The sequence below is a fragment of the Thalassophryne amazonica genome, chromosome 17, assembly GCF_902500255.1.
Source record: "Thalassophryne amazonica chromosome 17, fThaAma1.1, whole genome shotgun sequence".
NCBI lineage: Eukaryota > Metazoa > Chordata > Actinopteri > Batrachoidiformes > Batrachoididae > Thalassophryne > Thalassophryne amazonica.
Window position 1 is genome coordinate 11,068,017 of NC_047119.1, and position 14,775 is coordinate 11,082,791.

Consider the following 14,775-nt stretch of genomic DNA (forward strand, 5'->3'; position numbering starts at 1 on the left):
TTAATCATACAGTATTTATTCTCAGTGATTAAACTTGGTTGTTGATAAGCAAAATGCTATGTAACTGTCACCAGGGGCGCCCTGGAGCCGACGGCGCCAGAGGCATGCCGGGACAGTCTGGACCCAAGGTATCTTGTTCACTGTAATCATGAAAGTCATCACTCAGTTTAACCAATATTTATGGCATTGTTGCAGTATATTTCATCAGAGCAGTTCAAAGGTGTGTTTTATTGTGAGCCTGGACAAGAGGTGTAAAAAGGTGTTTTTTTTGTTTGTTTGTGGTCCCTTTAGGGCGACCGAGGGTTTGACGGTCTGGCTGGTATTCCTGGAGAAAAAGGGCACAGAGTAAGTCTGTGGAAAGCATTTCTGTTTGTATTTCTGTTCATGTTTGTGCCACAATTAACTTTATTTCTTGATGCAGGGTGAACCGGGCCCTATGGGACCACCTGGTGCCCCTGGGGAGGATGGAGAGAGGGTAAATTAATGAAGATACACTTTATTTTTAAATGTTGTTGTTTTGTTCTTCTTCACTGGATGAAAATTATGATTTATGAAAAAGTGCCAACCTCTGATTTTGGAAAACTAAGATTCAAGATTCAAGATTCAAGATTTGGTTTATTGTCATTCCACCAAGTATACGCATACACTGAATGAAGCGAAAAATCATTTCTCATCAACTCCTTTCTTGCAGTGCGTGAAAATATAATAAATAAATAAAAGCTGCACTTAAAAAAAAAAGATAAGCTAACTACAGTTCCTTGAATGGCCACTTGAGGCATGCTCCAAAAGCGTGTGGCTCCCAAGCCCCAACTTCCAGTCATCTGAAACTAAGTAAAACCCGGAAGTGGAAATTGTAGCATTTCCTTGAATGCCTGTTTGAAGCTGAATCCAAAAGTGAGTTATTTCACATGGAATTTCATGTTAAAATGCCCAACTTTAGAGGACAGATAAGCATGTTTACTGCCTGGCACAACAAACTGTTTTGGTCTGTATAGCTAGTTTCGTCCTCCATAACAAGTGTGGGGGGGGGGGGTGATTTGTTTATTTCATTAGAGCATGCAAACTCCACACAGAAAGGCCACAGGTGGGAATTGATTTCATGACCTTCTTACTGTGAAGCAACAGTGCTAACCACAAAGCCACCATGCTGACACGAGATCTATTAGAAAAGTATCCGACCTTATTATTTTTTTCAAAAACCATATGGATTTGAATCACGTGTGATTGCGTCAGACAAGCTTGAACCCTCGTGCGCATGCGTAAGTTTTTCCACGGTTGTTGGTTGCGTCATTCGCCTGTGAGCAGGCTTTGAGTGAGGAGTGGTCCAGCCCCCTCGTCGGATTTTCATTGTCAGGAAATGGCGGAATGATTTGGGCTTTTTTCCATCAGAATTTTTTCAGAAACTGTTAGAGACTGGCAGCTGGAAACCATTCGAAAAATGTATCTGGCTTTCGGTGAAAATGTTACGGGCTTGGTAGAGAATAAGGAGTGTTACTGTTGCTTTAAGGACAGCCCCCAGCGGCTGTGGGGCACGCCGCACTCCGAAGCCACCATGGACAGGCTGAATGACCATTTCATTCAGTTCACAGTGACACACAGTACCAAAGGGACCACTCCTTTAATTTTGCACAACTTTATGACTTAAAACAGCCTAAACTAATGAGTTATTAAAAAAAAAAAAAGAATCAGTTATCAGTTGTTAATTTTGTCAGACCAAATTTAGTTTTTTCTTTCTATCAAGCTGTGAACATGCTTATTTCTATCAGGTTTGACGGGCTGGACACAAATACAGGACGCAGGTACACAGCTCAGTGGAGATAAGAGGCTTACTCTGTAAACAGGCTGGGGTCGGTACACAGATAGGCAGTCCAAAAAGAGCAACAGTAACAAATACATCAGGCTTGGCGTGGTCAAGGTACACAGGCAGGTAGTCAAAAACACGATGAGGCAAACGAAGCAAGGCAAGGAAATACACGAACAGAGCTGGAAAGAGGCACAAGGCGCTACAATCTGGCGAGGGAGTAAGGCACAATGGAGAGCTTAAATACACCCAGGTGATGAGGTGCAGATAGAGAACAGGTGTGCGTGGAACACACCAGAAGGAGGGCGTGGCCAGACAGAAGGAAACACCCACCACCAAGAGCCAGCAGAGACAGACAGGAAAGACAGACCCAAACAGAACAAAAACCCCACAACAGAAAAAAACAAAAGTAACTGAAGAACAGAGCCAAGAAATAAAAGCTAGCAAGACCCAAATCCTGACAATTTCTGCTTTAACATTGGACATTTTAATAATGTGCTTATTTGGAAATTTGCTCCCTTTTGGAGGTCGCCTTATGCATCTAGTCAAGAATGGGAAACATTTTTTTCTTCCTGGGAGGCTTTATTTTGGACGTTCGGAGGTTATCTTGGACAGCGTTAGGCGCTGCCAAGAGGGCGACATATGGAACCGCCCTATTTGAGCATCAAAAGCGCTTTTCAAAAACTACTGTGGATGACGTCATGAAGGGTTTGTTCAGTGTATACACAATCTAGGTTGAGAACATTTGTTTTTTGACATAGTCAATTCTCGAACCAAATGACATCACTTTTCTGTCGTTAATCAGCGTTTCACTGTACTTGCTTTTTCCCCTCTTGGATATTTTTGTTCTGTGCTCACCTTTTTCCTAATCTTTCAATTCATCCTCATTATCCACAGCTGATGCAACCTGATCCCCTCGTTTCCACCTCTTCCTTTTACCTTCTGCTTACTTCTCCCGTCCCTGCCACAGACACACACACACATATATAGACACCTTGACTTTATCCTCATTATCATTCCACATCTCTTCTACGTTCTGACCCGGTCTCTCTCTTTCCCAGGGAGATGACGGAGAGATTGGACCCAGGGGACTTCCTGGTGAACCGGTGAGTGATCACATGTCTTCAGTCTTCCATCTCCAAGATTGTAGGAAGGAGCGGAACCTGATTTGTTGTTTGGCAGAAAATACTCATCCTGTATATTAATAACTGATTATTGATACTGAAATCTAAGTCATAATAATTGGATCAGTCATAATTACAGTATAAACAGTACCAATAATGAACACATATTCCATGTATGGAAGCTGCATTGGTAGAAGCATGAAATCACACGAATCAAGCTGTTTGTGATTCACTATAGTGATATTTCAGACTAAGTTCAACTGACTCAGCTTTTCCATTCCTTTCAACATATATTCCATTATTTATTTTTATTTAGTAACGTAATAGGTAACGTAATAAGGTGATGGTTCCTCTCTGGGAACCATCACCTTATCATGGCGGAGAGGTCTGTGTGCCACTATGAACCTGAGAGCTGTGTTGTCTGGAGCCTTGTGCTCCTGGTAGGGTCTCCCATGGCAAATTGGTCTTAGGCAAGAGGCCAGACTAAGAATGGTTCACAAGACACCATGAAAGAATGAGGCAGAGGAAACGTGACCCGGCCTGGAAGCCAGGCCTGGATGTAGGACCCGTCAGCGAGTGCCTGGTGGCTGGGCTTGCCACGGAGCCCAGTTGGGCACAGCCCGAAAAAGCAACGAGGACTTTCCATCTCCACCCTGTGGGCTCACCACCTGCAGGGGGAACCGCAGGTGTCGCGTGCACTGTCCTGTGGGTGGCAGTGAAAGTCAAGGGCCTTGACGGACCAGACCCAGGTGACAGGGGCTAGGTCTGGGGGTGTGGAACGTCACCTCGCTGTGGGGGAAGGAAATGGAGCTTGTGCGGGAGGTGGAGCGATACCAGTTAGATCTGGTCGGTCTCGCCTCCACGCACAGCCTCGGCTCTGGAACCACTCTCCCTGATAGGGGTTGGACCTTATTCTTCTCTGGAGTTGCCCAGGGGGTGAGGCGCCTGGCATGTGTGGGGATACTCACGAGTCCCCGGCTGAGCACCGCTACATTGGAGTTTGCTCCAGTAGACGAGAGGGTCGCCTCCCTGCATCTTCGGGTGGCGGGGGGGAAACTCTGACTGTTGTTTGTGCTTATGCACCGAACAGCATTTCGGAGTATTCAGCCTTCTTGGAGTCTCTGAATGGAGTCCTGTATGGGGCTCCGGTGGGGGACTCCATTGTTCTGCTGGGGGACTTTAACGCACACATGGGCAATGACAGAGACACCTGGAGAGGTGTGATTGGGAGGAACGGCCTCCCTGATCTAAACCTAAATGGTCGTTTGTTATTGGACTTTTGTGCTCGTCACGGACTGTCCATAACGAACACCATGTTCAAACATAAGGATGCTCATAAGTGTACATGGTACCAGAGCACCCTATGCCAAAGATTGATGATCGATTTTGTGATTGTATCATTTGATTTGAGGCCACATGTTCTGGACACTCAGGTGAAGAGGGGGGCAGAGCTGTCAACTGATCACCATCTGGTGGTGAGTTGGATCAGAGGGTGGGGGAGGACTTTTGACAGACCTAGTGAGTGCAAATGGATAGTGCGGGTGAACTGGGAACGTCTGGAGGAGCCCACTGTCCGACAGATCTTCAACTCACACCTCCGGCAGAGCTCCTCTAGCATCCCTGTGGAGGTTGGGGGCATTGAAACAGAATGGGCAATGTTCAAAGCTTCCATTGCTGAAGCTGCAGTGGGGAGCTGTTGCCTGAAGGTCTTAGGTGCCTCAAGGGGCAGCAACCCTTGAACACTGTGGTGGACACCAGTGGTCAGGGAAGCCAGCCGACTGAAGAAGGAGTCCTTCTGGGATATGTTATCTCGGAGGACTCCAGAGGCAGTTGCAAGGTACCGACAGACCCGAAGGGCAGCAGCCTCTGCTGTGGGGTAGGCAAAGCAGCGGGTGTGGGAGGAGTTTGGAGCAACCATGGAGAAGGACTTTCGGTCTGCAACAAGGTGGTTCTGGTGGACAGTGAGACACCTCAGGAGGGGAAAACGGGGAACCATCCAAGCTGTCTACAGTAAGGATGGGACTCTGTTGACCTCAACTGAGGATGTAATCCGGCGCTGGAAGGAACACTTTGAGGAACACCTGCATCAGACCGGAGCACCCTCTATAGTAGGGGCAGAGCTGGAAGCTGATGGAGGATTTTCATCAACTGACCTGGTAGAAGTCACTGAGGTAGTCAAACAACTCCACAGTGGCAAGGCCTCAGGGGTTGATGAGATCCTTCCAGAAATGCTGACAACTCTGGGTGTGGAGGGATTGTCTTGGATGAGACGTCTCTTCCACATTGCGCTGAGGTCTGAGACAGTGCTTAAAGAGTGTCAAACTGAGGTGGCAGCCCCCATATTTAAAAAGGGGGACCAAAAAGTGGGTGCCAACTACAGGGGCATCACACTACTCAGCCTCCCTGGTAAAGTCTACTCCAGGGTGCTGGAAAGGAGAGTTAAGCCGATAGTCGAAACTCTGAAAAGGAACAATGCAGGTTCCATCCTGGTCGTGGAACAACCGACCAGGTCTTTAATCTCACAAGGATCCTGGAGGGTGCTGGGAGTATGCCCACCCAGTCTGCGGGAGTATGGAGTGAGGGGGTCCCTTCTCAGGGTCATCCAATCTCTGTACTCGCAAAGCGAGAGCTGTGTTCGGGTGCTCGGCAGTAAGTCGGACTCGTTTCCGGTGGAGGTTGGCCTCTGCCAGGGCTGCGCCTTGTCACCAATCCTGTTTGTGATATTCATGGACAGGATATTGAGGCGTAGTCGGGGGGAGGAGGGTTTCCGGTTTGGTGGACTCAGGGTTTCATCACTGCTTTTTGCAGATGATGTGGTCCTGTTGGCTTCATCGGCCAGTGACCTCCAAGACTCACTGGATCGGTTCGCAGCTGAGTGTAAAGTGGCTGGGATGAGGATCAGCACCTCTAAATCTGAGGCCATGGTTCTCAGCAGGAAACTGATGGATTGCCTACTGCAGGTAGGGAATACGGCCTTGCCCCGAGTGAAGGGGTTCAAGTACTTCGGGGTCTTGTTCACGAGTGATGGGACGATGGAGCGTGAGATTGGCCGGAGAATCGACGCAGCAGGGGCGGTATTGCATTCGCTCTACCATACTGTTGTGACGAAAAGGGAGCTGACCCAAAAGGCAAAGCTCTCGATCGACTGGTGAATCTTCGTTTCTACTCTCACCTGTGGTCATGAGTGTTGGATCATGACCGAAAGAACTAGATCGCGGGTAGAAGCGGCCGAAATGGGCTTCCTCAGGAGGGTGGCTGGTGTCTCCCTTAGAGATAGGGTGAGAAGTTCGGTCAACAGTGGGTCAGAGTCACTGCTCCTTCGCGTTGAAAGGAGCCAGCTGAGGTGGTTCGGGCATCTGGTAAGGATGCCTCCTGGGTGCCTCCCAAGGGAGGTGTTCCAGGCACGTCCATCTGGGAGGAGACCCCGGGGAAGACCCAGAACTAGGTGTAGAGATTATATCACCACACTGGCCTGGGAATGCCTTTGGATCCCCCAGTCAGAGGTGGTTAATGTGGCACAGTAAAGGGAAGTCTGGAGTCCCCTGCTGGAGCTGTTGCCCCCGCGACCCGAACTCGGAAAAGCGGTTGAAGATGAGATGATGATGAGATGATGTAGTAACGTAATAACTGCTATATAATTACATCCATGTGTGGTAGTTTGTGTGGATTGTTTTCAGTCCTTTCTGCCCACGTGTGAACCAAAGAACTGAAGAGTTTTGATTTGTGGATTAAACTTTATGGAATATCTACGTGTTCTCCAAAGCCATAATTATATGATTTTGTCAGACATCGCCTTTCTATTAGTTGCATGACCTTTTAACCTTGGGTGACCTTGAAATGTCAGGCTAATTTAGAATGGTTATTTTGACGAATTGCTTAAATAGATACCTCTTCTTACCGTGAAACATTAATATGAAGTCCCATGTCACCTTTCTATTGGTCACATAACCTTTGACCTTGGGTGACCTTAAAAGGTCATACTCATTTTGAATGGCTATTTCAAAGAATTGGTTAAACCGATGGTTGCTCTGAAAAAGCTATCATGAAGTCCTATGCCACCTTTCTATTGGTTACATAACCTTTGATCTAGGGTGACCTTGTAAGGTCATACTCATTTCAAATGGCTATTTCAAAGACTTGGTTAAACCAATGGTTGCTCTGAAAAGCTATCATGAAGTACTACGCCATCTTTCTTTGGTCACATAACCTTTGACCTTGAGTGACCTTAAAAGGTCATAGTCATTTTAAATGGCTATTTCAAAGAATTGGTTAAACTGATAGTTGCCCTGAAGTCCTGCGCCACCTTTCTATTGGTCACATAACCTTTGACCTTGGGTCACCTTGAAAGGTCGAACTTATTTGAAATGTTTGCGTCAGGAAATTGGTTAGGCGTGTAGTTATGGTTGATATAAAACACTTATATAAAGACATCAGCTTTCTCTGTCGTAGGATTTTTGCTGTCATGTGACTTTGAAAGGTCAAACTGTAGGTCATAGCTTTTAAACTGAAATAGTCTGGAAGCCAGTATGGGTTGAACATGATGGAATGGTTGTATATTAGTTCAGGATAAAGGGGTTCAATTTTGGACAGACTTGGTCAAATGTCAAGGCCTCAAAGAATCTAATTTGATGGTATTATTAACTCACAATGAAATATTAGTCATCCGTCTGTCGTACCTGTAAGGGGCAGGCGTTGCACTGTTTGAATGCCCATTCTAGTTAAAAATTGTACCTTATCTGTTTGGCACTATCTTTAGAGATGATAAATCCAGGCTGCTTTCCATAACATCCTGCCGCTAGAAGTGGTTCAGCACCACAGAGGAGATCAAACCAGTGGAGAAATCATTGTGCAGCCATTGTTATACGTTGTTATGATTTATTTTGTCCACCAGGGTGTGCTGCATTGGTTGGGATTCATGCAGCCTGGACCACATCTAACTGAAGCAAAACAATGAAATTCAGAGCTATTTGATAGTCATAGCTGCAGGGAATACGTGTGTCATAAATACAAGAGCAACTCTGTACAATATCGCAAAGTTTGTAACTCAGGCTGTTTTCAAAAATGTCATTTTCAAAACTTGATTTAGCTAAAAAATATTGAATCATTTATAAACTTTTGTGCAGGTGTGACATTCTAAATCGTATTTCTGTCCCTCCCCAGGGGCCCCGTGGTTTATTGGGACCAAAAGGACCTCAGGGACCTCCCGGACCCCCTGTGAGTTCCCGTGCACCGTGCTCATTTCTTCATATCCCACACTGTTACCATCGATTTACTGCTTAGAGGCCAGCATCCGCTTTTACCATCTCATATGCAGCAGGAACAAAAGACGCCGCAAACAAAAACCAAAGGGAAATACAAAACTCAATATATCTCACACACATTACACTGGGAGGAATATGTTATTGAGTTTAATGTCACTGTTTGAAACCAATGTCTGCAACAGAGCATATTTTGTAGCTGGCGTTTATATTATTTTGAACAGATTTAATACTGTAAAGAATTCAGTTCCAGAATCAATTGTGTGCATTATGTTCAGCCGTGTAGGATGGAGAGATCCCTAATGCAATTTGCTGTGTATATTACACAATTTAGAAGATGCAAACGCTAAGCAGCGCTTACGCTGGTGCAACTGTATGGGTTTTTTCTTCAATTTGAATACATTTCAAACACTTTCCATGTGCACTGTGCATTTTACACCTTTTATGCCTTGGCTTTCAGGACTATCCTCCTGCAATTAAACACAGTATCGTATGTTGCTGCATCACATATAAACATTGCATATATTCTACATCACTGTCATTTCTGAAGAAGCAAGAGAAAACTCACAAAGGCCAGCCACATTTATCAGCACAACCACCAACCAAGCAAAAATGCCATAAACACAAATAACACAATTAGAATTCAACAGATTTCAGCTAAGCTGCTGCACATTTGCACCTGTGATATGGACACTAGCACAGCCAGGTGCCATATGTCATTCAGACCAAATCTATTTCTTCACCTACTTCAGCCATTGTGTTTAAAACAGAGCAAAATAAAAATTGGTCCACCCCCCCCAAGAAACCCCCCACTACATAAAAAAACTAAACACCAAGAAAGATCAACTTAAAGGCTGCACTGTGTGTTACCCCTGTGCCTGTTAGCTAACTGGCTGTCTGCTTAGCAAACAATGCTAAGCTAGCTTTAAGAAAGTTAGCAGGTCAGGTTGTGTCAAACAGCACGCCCAACACAGCAAACTCAAAATGTGATTGTTAAAGAATATGACAGTCTACAACATCATCTCCATACGTTTTTAACAGCAGAAGGGATTCACCCGTAATTCTGAAGGCCTCAGAGAAACTTTATCACCTGGTGTCAGCACAGGGAAATTTGATTGGTTTAAAGAAAGCTCTCATCTACGTATATGAGCTGATATGAAGGCAGCGCAACTCAGGGAGAGAAGCAAAGAAATGATTTCATTGCTCCAAATAAATGTAAATAATAAATGCATGATTTTAGCTGTTTTTGTGAAATACATGTAACATTTTAGATTTTTTTTTTTTTTTTAACCTTTATTTAACCAGGTAAAGTATTAGGAAAAAAAAAAAAATCTTATTTACAATAACGACCATGAATAACATAAAACAAATAACATGAATGAAAACATTAAATTTTGAAAACAAATTTTCTGGTTCTGACAATGTGTATGCCAGCACAGAAGGCCTTGCTGGCCCTGACGTACTACATCTGTTCAAGCGTCACATTATGGAGCATTTTGAGAAGATTACAGTTTATGTACATCACATATGATGAAGGTTGTGTTAATTTCCTCTGTTTTAGGGTGTTACTGGAATGGATGGCCACCCTGGACCAAAGGGAAACATAGTAAGTGAAGCCAGAAACTCCTAAAATACACTTTTGTTTTTCAACTTGAGGCAAAAAGCAACATATATACACATGATTTCACCTCAATGCCCACGATATTGTTTCATAATACAGCTTACAGTCTCTCACACACGCTCATTAGAATATACCTTTGAGATGATTAAGAACAGAGTGATTGTATTTGGATCCATTTGAGCACCTTTCCCTGGCCACTCGTATCATTCCTGATCAATTTCTGGTGCAGTCCGGGCGTAATGAAGGAGTGCTCATGTCGAACAGAGCGTCTGTTCTATCAGGTTTACTCCAGGTAGGTCGAGATGGAAGATCAACATCTTTCTCCAGGCTCCTCGACTTAGGCAACATAATTGATTACCAGTTACCTGAGAGGTGACGTGTTCCTAAATTCATTATAGTGTGCGCTATTTGTCCAACGTCTGGCCGTATCGGGTGTAAGAAAGCAAAACTGCAGTCATGTAGTTTCTTATTTATATCTACTCACTGCGGCATTTCATTTTTTTAATGGCCCGCATAGGGCAGTAATTCCATGATACTTTTACCCAGCTTGTTTTATTAAAATGAATATAGTTCTTTGGCTTTGTGATGAAACATAGTTGCTTTGAATTTTTCAGAAAAAAGGACAAAATTAACTTTTTGTTCAAATCTAGTTCCACAGTGAATATAGCAACTTTGCTCAGTGAGGTCTTGCAGTGACTTGAAAAGGAAAGCTCATATGCAAAATTCAAAGTTCATGCTGCATTTGATGGCATCTGGGAACTCTGGGACAGAGACAGGCAGGGACAGTTGGATGTCCTTTAATTTTCTGGTGTTGAACTCAGAGATGACTGAGATGGTCATTGTTGGTCCTGCTGAATGGAGACATCTCTATCAGCAGTTAACACTGTCACTGGGTGATTATTATAATGTTTTTTGTGGTTTGCCACATTGAGTTGGAGATATCTTCTGATGATTCAGAATATGTCTGCCAGAGTTTTGAGTAAAACTAGAAAATTGGATCATATCACACCTGATTTGGCTTCCTTTCACTGGCTTCCTGTGAATTTAAAAGCAGACTAACATGTTGTTGCTCACTTATAATTGTTTAAATGGCCTTCAACTTCCATGTCTTGCAGAACTTGTTAACCCCTGTATGCCTCCTCATGCTCTATGGTGTCAGGATGTGGGCCCAGGGTAAATAATAAGTCTGAAGGCTTTCCAAACTTTGCATATTGTAAACGGACTCTGTGGAACAGTTTACCTGAAGATATTAGAAGGTCCATCCATCCATCCATCCATCCATCCATCCATCCATCCATCCATCCATCCATCCATCCATCCATCCATCCATCCATCCATCCATCCATCCATCCATCCATCCATCCATCCATCCATCCATCCATCCATCCATACCCACTTACTCCAATTAAGGGTCACAGGGTGCTGGACCCTATCCCAGCAGTCATAGCGCATGACGCGGGGTACACCCTGGACAGGACACCAGTCTGTCTATTAGAAGGTCCATTAGCACTAAATATTTTAAGATTAAAACATTTATTTTATGTTGCCTATATAGACATGTTTTTATCTCATGAGATAAAAACATAAAATAAATATTCAAACACCAGTTTAAATATTAAATTTTAGATTGAAATGTTTAAATTTTTGCTTTGGAGAGCACTTTAAATTATTTTTGACTGAAAGTGCTATATAAATTATTTTATTATTATTGCTGTTATTATTATCCAACCATTTTCTATACCGTCTTACCCCAATTAAGTGTGGGGGGTGCTGGAGCCTATTCCAGCAGTCATAGGGCATGGCGCGGGGTACACCCTGGACAGGATGCCAGGTTTTTATTATTGTTATTATTATTATTATTATTATTAATATTAAAAATAATAAAACTGCTGGGATAGGCTTCAGCCCCCCCCCCCCCCCCGCTCCTCCCCCCGTGACACTTAATTGGAGTAAGCAGGTATAGAAAATGAATGAATGTAAATGAACAACTACGGCAAATACATATACAAAGCTATGACAACTTGTTACTCTCCCTACTGACTCAGTTTGGCAAACCCAACTAAAAGTGCTGGAATTGTAAGTAACATTTAGTTTTGACAAGTGACACAGCAGACCTGTGTAGGGATTGTGTTACCTGTCCAGCAACTATCCATCAAACCTTTTGTGTCACATCTGTCGAGATTTATCCTGACTTCATCTCTGGTGCCCTATTTCTGACAGCTGTGTCCAAAGCTAATACGTTCAACAAGAGTTTATTTGGATTCATGATGATAGCACGAGCATAATAGACCTAGAAAACTCTGGTTTGATGAATGTCATGGTGCCAAAGAAAATCCCTTTGATTACTTAAATGGTAAAAAAATCAAAAGAGACACCACCTTTAAAAAATTCTGTTTTTCTTTAGGGACCTCAAGGAGAGCCCGGTCCTCCCGGACAACAGGGAAACCCTGGAGCCCAGGTTTGAGATGAACCGTTTCTGTGACATTGAATTATTTCTTTTCTACTCAGACAGGAAAACATTACCAGCATTTGTGTCTCTTCAACAGGGACTGCCAGGGCCCCAAGGAGCTATCGGACCTCCAGGAGACAAGGTAAGCACATTACACGATTGATGAATAATTCAAATATAATCTAATATGCAAAAAAGTGCCGACTTGGAAAAAAAAATGTTAATAAACAGAGACTCAGAATCTGTAAAAATACAACAAATAAAGAAATTGTCCCTCCATTTGCACGAGCGGAAATCCAATTTAGCATTTTCTTCATATGCTGATCACACTATTATGCAAATGTACGCCCCAACACAGAGCCAAATAAAATCTCATACACAGAACAGACCAATGAAAATAAATCCAATTACAATCCAAGCACAATGTGTGTACATATTATATATATACATATATATATATATATATATATACACACACAGTGGCTTGCAAAAGTGTTCAGCTCCTTGGTATTTCACACATTTTAATTTGTTCATCACATTTCAAATACAAAAAGTAAACCAGGCTTCTCAATATAGAACTTTCTAAAATTATCTTCCTTAAAGTCAAACTGAAAGTAATGGACAGTAATATATAATGTTAATTTGTTATCTGTTTCACATGGGTTCTCATTATAAACTACCAGAATTACGTTGGATTTAAACACTAACCATCTGGCCTTTTCTGCACATTTTTGTGAATGCATTTTTAATTCTGCATCTTCAAGACAAAAATATTATTTCCAAGAGAACCATATGACAAAATGAGCCATTTAATGGGCCATTTTGTCTGGTTCTGTGATTAGCACAGCTATTTTACAAGTTATGAGTTATGGCACTGACTGAGAGGATTATTACACCCCATACCTTCCAATTTATTTTCCAGGACAGCCAACCCTTCAGTACCTACTGTAAAATTTTGTCTATATGAACCAAAATAGGGTGTATCGATAAACATTCACATACTTAATGAACTCAAGAACTGTAGCGCGTATACAAACATACTGTATTTTGTGATGCCTCATTACGATTAATGATGTCTTCTTATTAGGGTCCGAATGGAAAGCCAGGCCTACCAGGAATGCCCGGAGCTGACGGTCCGCCGGTAAGTGTGTGATTTTATTTGATGCTCACATGCGCTACAAGTCGTAAAGATGTAGTGGATGTAATAAGATCCCAGATAACGAGTGCAAAATTACGTGGGTAATCCAAATGTTTTCACATTGGGGTGAAGACAGTTTTGCAGGTGATCTACGTAGATTAATGATTTTGCACTTTAATGGCTATAAAGCATTTGCCATTTGCAGGTGTGCACTTTGTACTTTACTACGCACAAACTCTGCCACATAACTGTGTTCATGTGCTAGCAGTTAAAAAAAGATCTATTTCAAGCATTTAATAACTGTTACAGCCATGGCATTTAACCAAACTGGTGAATAATTCTCCGAGCACACAGACAACTGTGCAAACAGTTTTTTTTCTCCCATGTTCATTTTAATAAACAGCGCATGAGTATGTTCAGGCACTGCGCGTCATCTATGCACAGCTGTGATCTTCGACACTGACTTTGAGATGTGCATGTGTGTGTTTCGTAGACAAAATGTGACACATCGTTAACAGTAGTGATCAGGTGTCCCACTAAACTGTAATTTGTGCTCAGTGCCAGTGTTGCGACAGTTACTTTGAAAAGTTACTTTATTAGTTATTTATACAGTAACATTTTACAGTTACTTCATTAGGAGCTGCAAACAACTTGTCAGCAGCTGCTGAAAGTAACTAATAAAGCAACTAGTAATATAACCTGGTTATTTTTAAGATTGAGTACTCAGCAAAGTAACTAATAATTACTTTGCTGAATACCCAATATTTAGAGTAACTCAGTTGGATTACTAGTTACATTACTTATTAATTATAACTTGTTGACAGCTGCTGAATGCAACTAATAAAGCGACTAGTAATCTAACTTGGTTATTTTTTATATTGAGTACTCAGCAAAGTAACTAATAGTTACTTGGTGAGTACTCAATCTTAAAAATAACCAGGTTATATTACTAGTTGGATTACTAATTACCTTATTTGTTACATTACTTATTAGTTACAACTTGTTGACAGCTGCTGAATGTAACTAATAAAATAACAAGTAACCTAACTTGGTTATTTTTAAGATTGAGTACTCACAAAGTAACTAATAGTTACTTTGTGAGTACTCAATATTTAGAGTAACTAAGTTGGGTTACTAATTACCTTATTCGTTACATTACTTATTAGTTATAACTTGTCGACAGCTGCTGAATGTAACTAATAAAGTAACAAGTAACCTAACTTGGTTATTTTTAAGATTGAGTACTCAGCAAAGTAACTAATAGTTACTTTGCTGAGTACTCAATATTTAGAGTAACTAAGTTGGGTTACTAATTACCTTATTCGTTACATTACTTATTAGTTACAACTTGTCGACAGCTGCTGAATGTAACTAATAAAGTAAC

General features: G+C 42.3%; 1 protein-coding gene across 1 annotated transcript in view; it reads left to right on the forward strand.

The window, feature by feature from the left end:
- Nucleotides 1–14,775, forward strand: part of col5a1 (procollagen, type V, alpha 1) — a 247,044-nt gene that overhangs the window by 157,520 nt on the left and 74,749 nt on the right. The window contains exons 17-25 of the mRNA XM_034192658.1: nt 75–128; nt 292–345; nt 422–475; nt 2,863–2,907; nt 8,086–8,139; nt 9,745–9,789; nt 12,209–12,262; nt 12,351–12,395; nt 13,341–13,394. Coding sequence (XP_034048549.1) covers nt 75–128; nt 292–345; nt 422–475; nt 2,863–2,907; nt 8,086–8,139; nt 9,745–9,789; nt 12,209–12,262; nt 12,351–12,395; nt 13,341–13,394 — 459 coding nt within the window. The remainder of the gene's footprint in view (nt 1–74; nt 129–291; nt 346–421; nt 476–2,862; nt 2,908–8,085; nt 8,140–9,744; nt 9,790–12,208; nt 12,263–12,350; nt 12,396–13,340; nt 13,395–14,775) is intronic.